The sequence below is a fragment of the Naegleria gruberi genome (genome assembly GCF_000004985.1).
Source record: "Naegleria gruberi genomic scaffold NAEGRscaffold_79, whole genome shotgun sequence".
Taxonomy (NCBI): domain Eukaryota; phylum Heterolobosea; class Eutetramitea; order Acrasida; family Naegleriidae; genus Naegleria; species Naegleria gruberi.
Window position 1 is genome coordinate 207728 of NW_003163248.1, and position 1394 is coordinate 209121.

General features: G+C 31.1%; 1 protein-coding gene across 1 annotated transcript in view; it reads left to right on the forward strand.

The window, feature by feature from the left end:
* Positions 1-1297, forward strand: part of NAEGRDRAFT_75379 (uncharacterized protein) — a gene marked incomplete at both ends in the record, with an annotated part of 4439 nt that extends 3142 nt beyond the window's left edge. Inside the window, 2 exons of the mRNA XM_002669675.1 lie at positions 92-432; positions 810-1297. Coding sequence (XP_002669721.1) covers positions 92-432; positions 810-1297 — 829 coding nt within the window. The remainder of the gene's footprint in view (positions 1-91; positions 433-809) is intronic.
* Between the last annotated feature and the right edge of the window lie 97 nt (positions 1298-1394).

The following is a 1394-nucleotide window of genomic DNA, read 5'->3' on the forward strand; positions in this document are numbered from 1 at the left end:
CTGAAAAGAATGGTTAAATTGGTTGACTTTGGGTTGAGTTGTCAACCAACAGATTCACTAAGAAGGAACATACATTATTTTGTGGAAATAGTAATTATGCATGTCCTGAACTGTTACTAAAGAAGGCATATGGATCTGAAGTTGATGTCTATGCACTAGGAGTCCTTCTCTATAAGATACTGTTTGGTTGTTTCCCATTTCGTGGAGCTCAACAGAAATTGCTCATGCACTTTACAGTCCCACTGAAGGATGATGTAAATGGAGATGATGCAATGGGAAGTGATGATTGTGGTCAGAATATTTCGAAATGTTGTAAAGATTTGTTGCATAATATTTTGGAAGTCAATTGTGAAAAGAGATTTTCCATACAAGATATCAAGAATCATCAATGGTACAAGATTGGAAAAACTCAGAAGGTGGATTTACTAGAAAGTCACGAATAAATATATAGCCAATGTTCAAGATTTCCAATCAATCTGTTAAATTCTTTCTTTCATTATATTTTACACACTTTATATTGTGAATCATTTCCACACATATATATGAGAATTGGAGAGATAACAGTTTGGATTGAAGAAGAGCTAATGATGCACATTTATTTTGATTCGAATTTTCAAAAAAGTTGCCTCAAATCATCACCATAATGGTCGTAGAAATTGTTTATTTCAAAGCTCACGAAGAGGTAATTATATTCCGCACATAATGATGGTTTACAATATTTATCACAAAATTGAAAAATAGGAATTATTGAATTATTGAAATTAATTGCACAAGTTGAATTGAATACCAATTAACTGGACTCGAAGGAGAATCGTGGAAAAATCATAAACCATTTACAAGATATGGTCAACTTCCCTACTTGAAAGTTTCAGATGATTTTCATGTTTATCAAACATTGGCAATTGCCAGATATCTTGCTCAGGAAGGTAATTTATATCCTCTCAATGAAAGAAGGGATGCAACTCTCACTGAAGAAGTAGTTGCTTCCTTAAATGAAGTTTTGCTTGAATTCTTTAGAGTTTTCTATGAAATTTGCAATGAAACAGAGAAGGAAGAAGAATTGAAGAAATTTAAGGAAGGAACTTTGCAAAGAGTATTTAGTGGATTGAATAATTTATTGAATGGAACTAAGTGCGGATATTTCATTGAAGGAATGTTGACATGGGCTGATCTTTTTCTTTTGGAAATTGTATTAAATTTAGAAAGTGTTGGAATTGCAAATGAATATCAAAGATTGAAACAAATTTTGATGGAAAATGAGCAAGTTAAGATTCATTTGGAAACGAGAAGAAAATAAACAATTTCATTAATCAAAATCTTTGATGTTGATATCATTCGAATGTTAAATAAGAATTGTAATCTCCAAGATATTCTCATAAAAAAACATAATTATA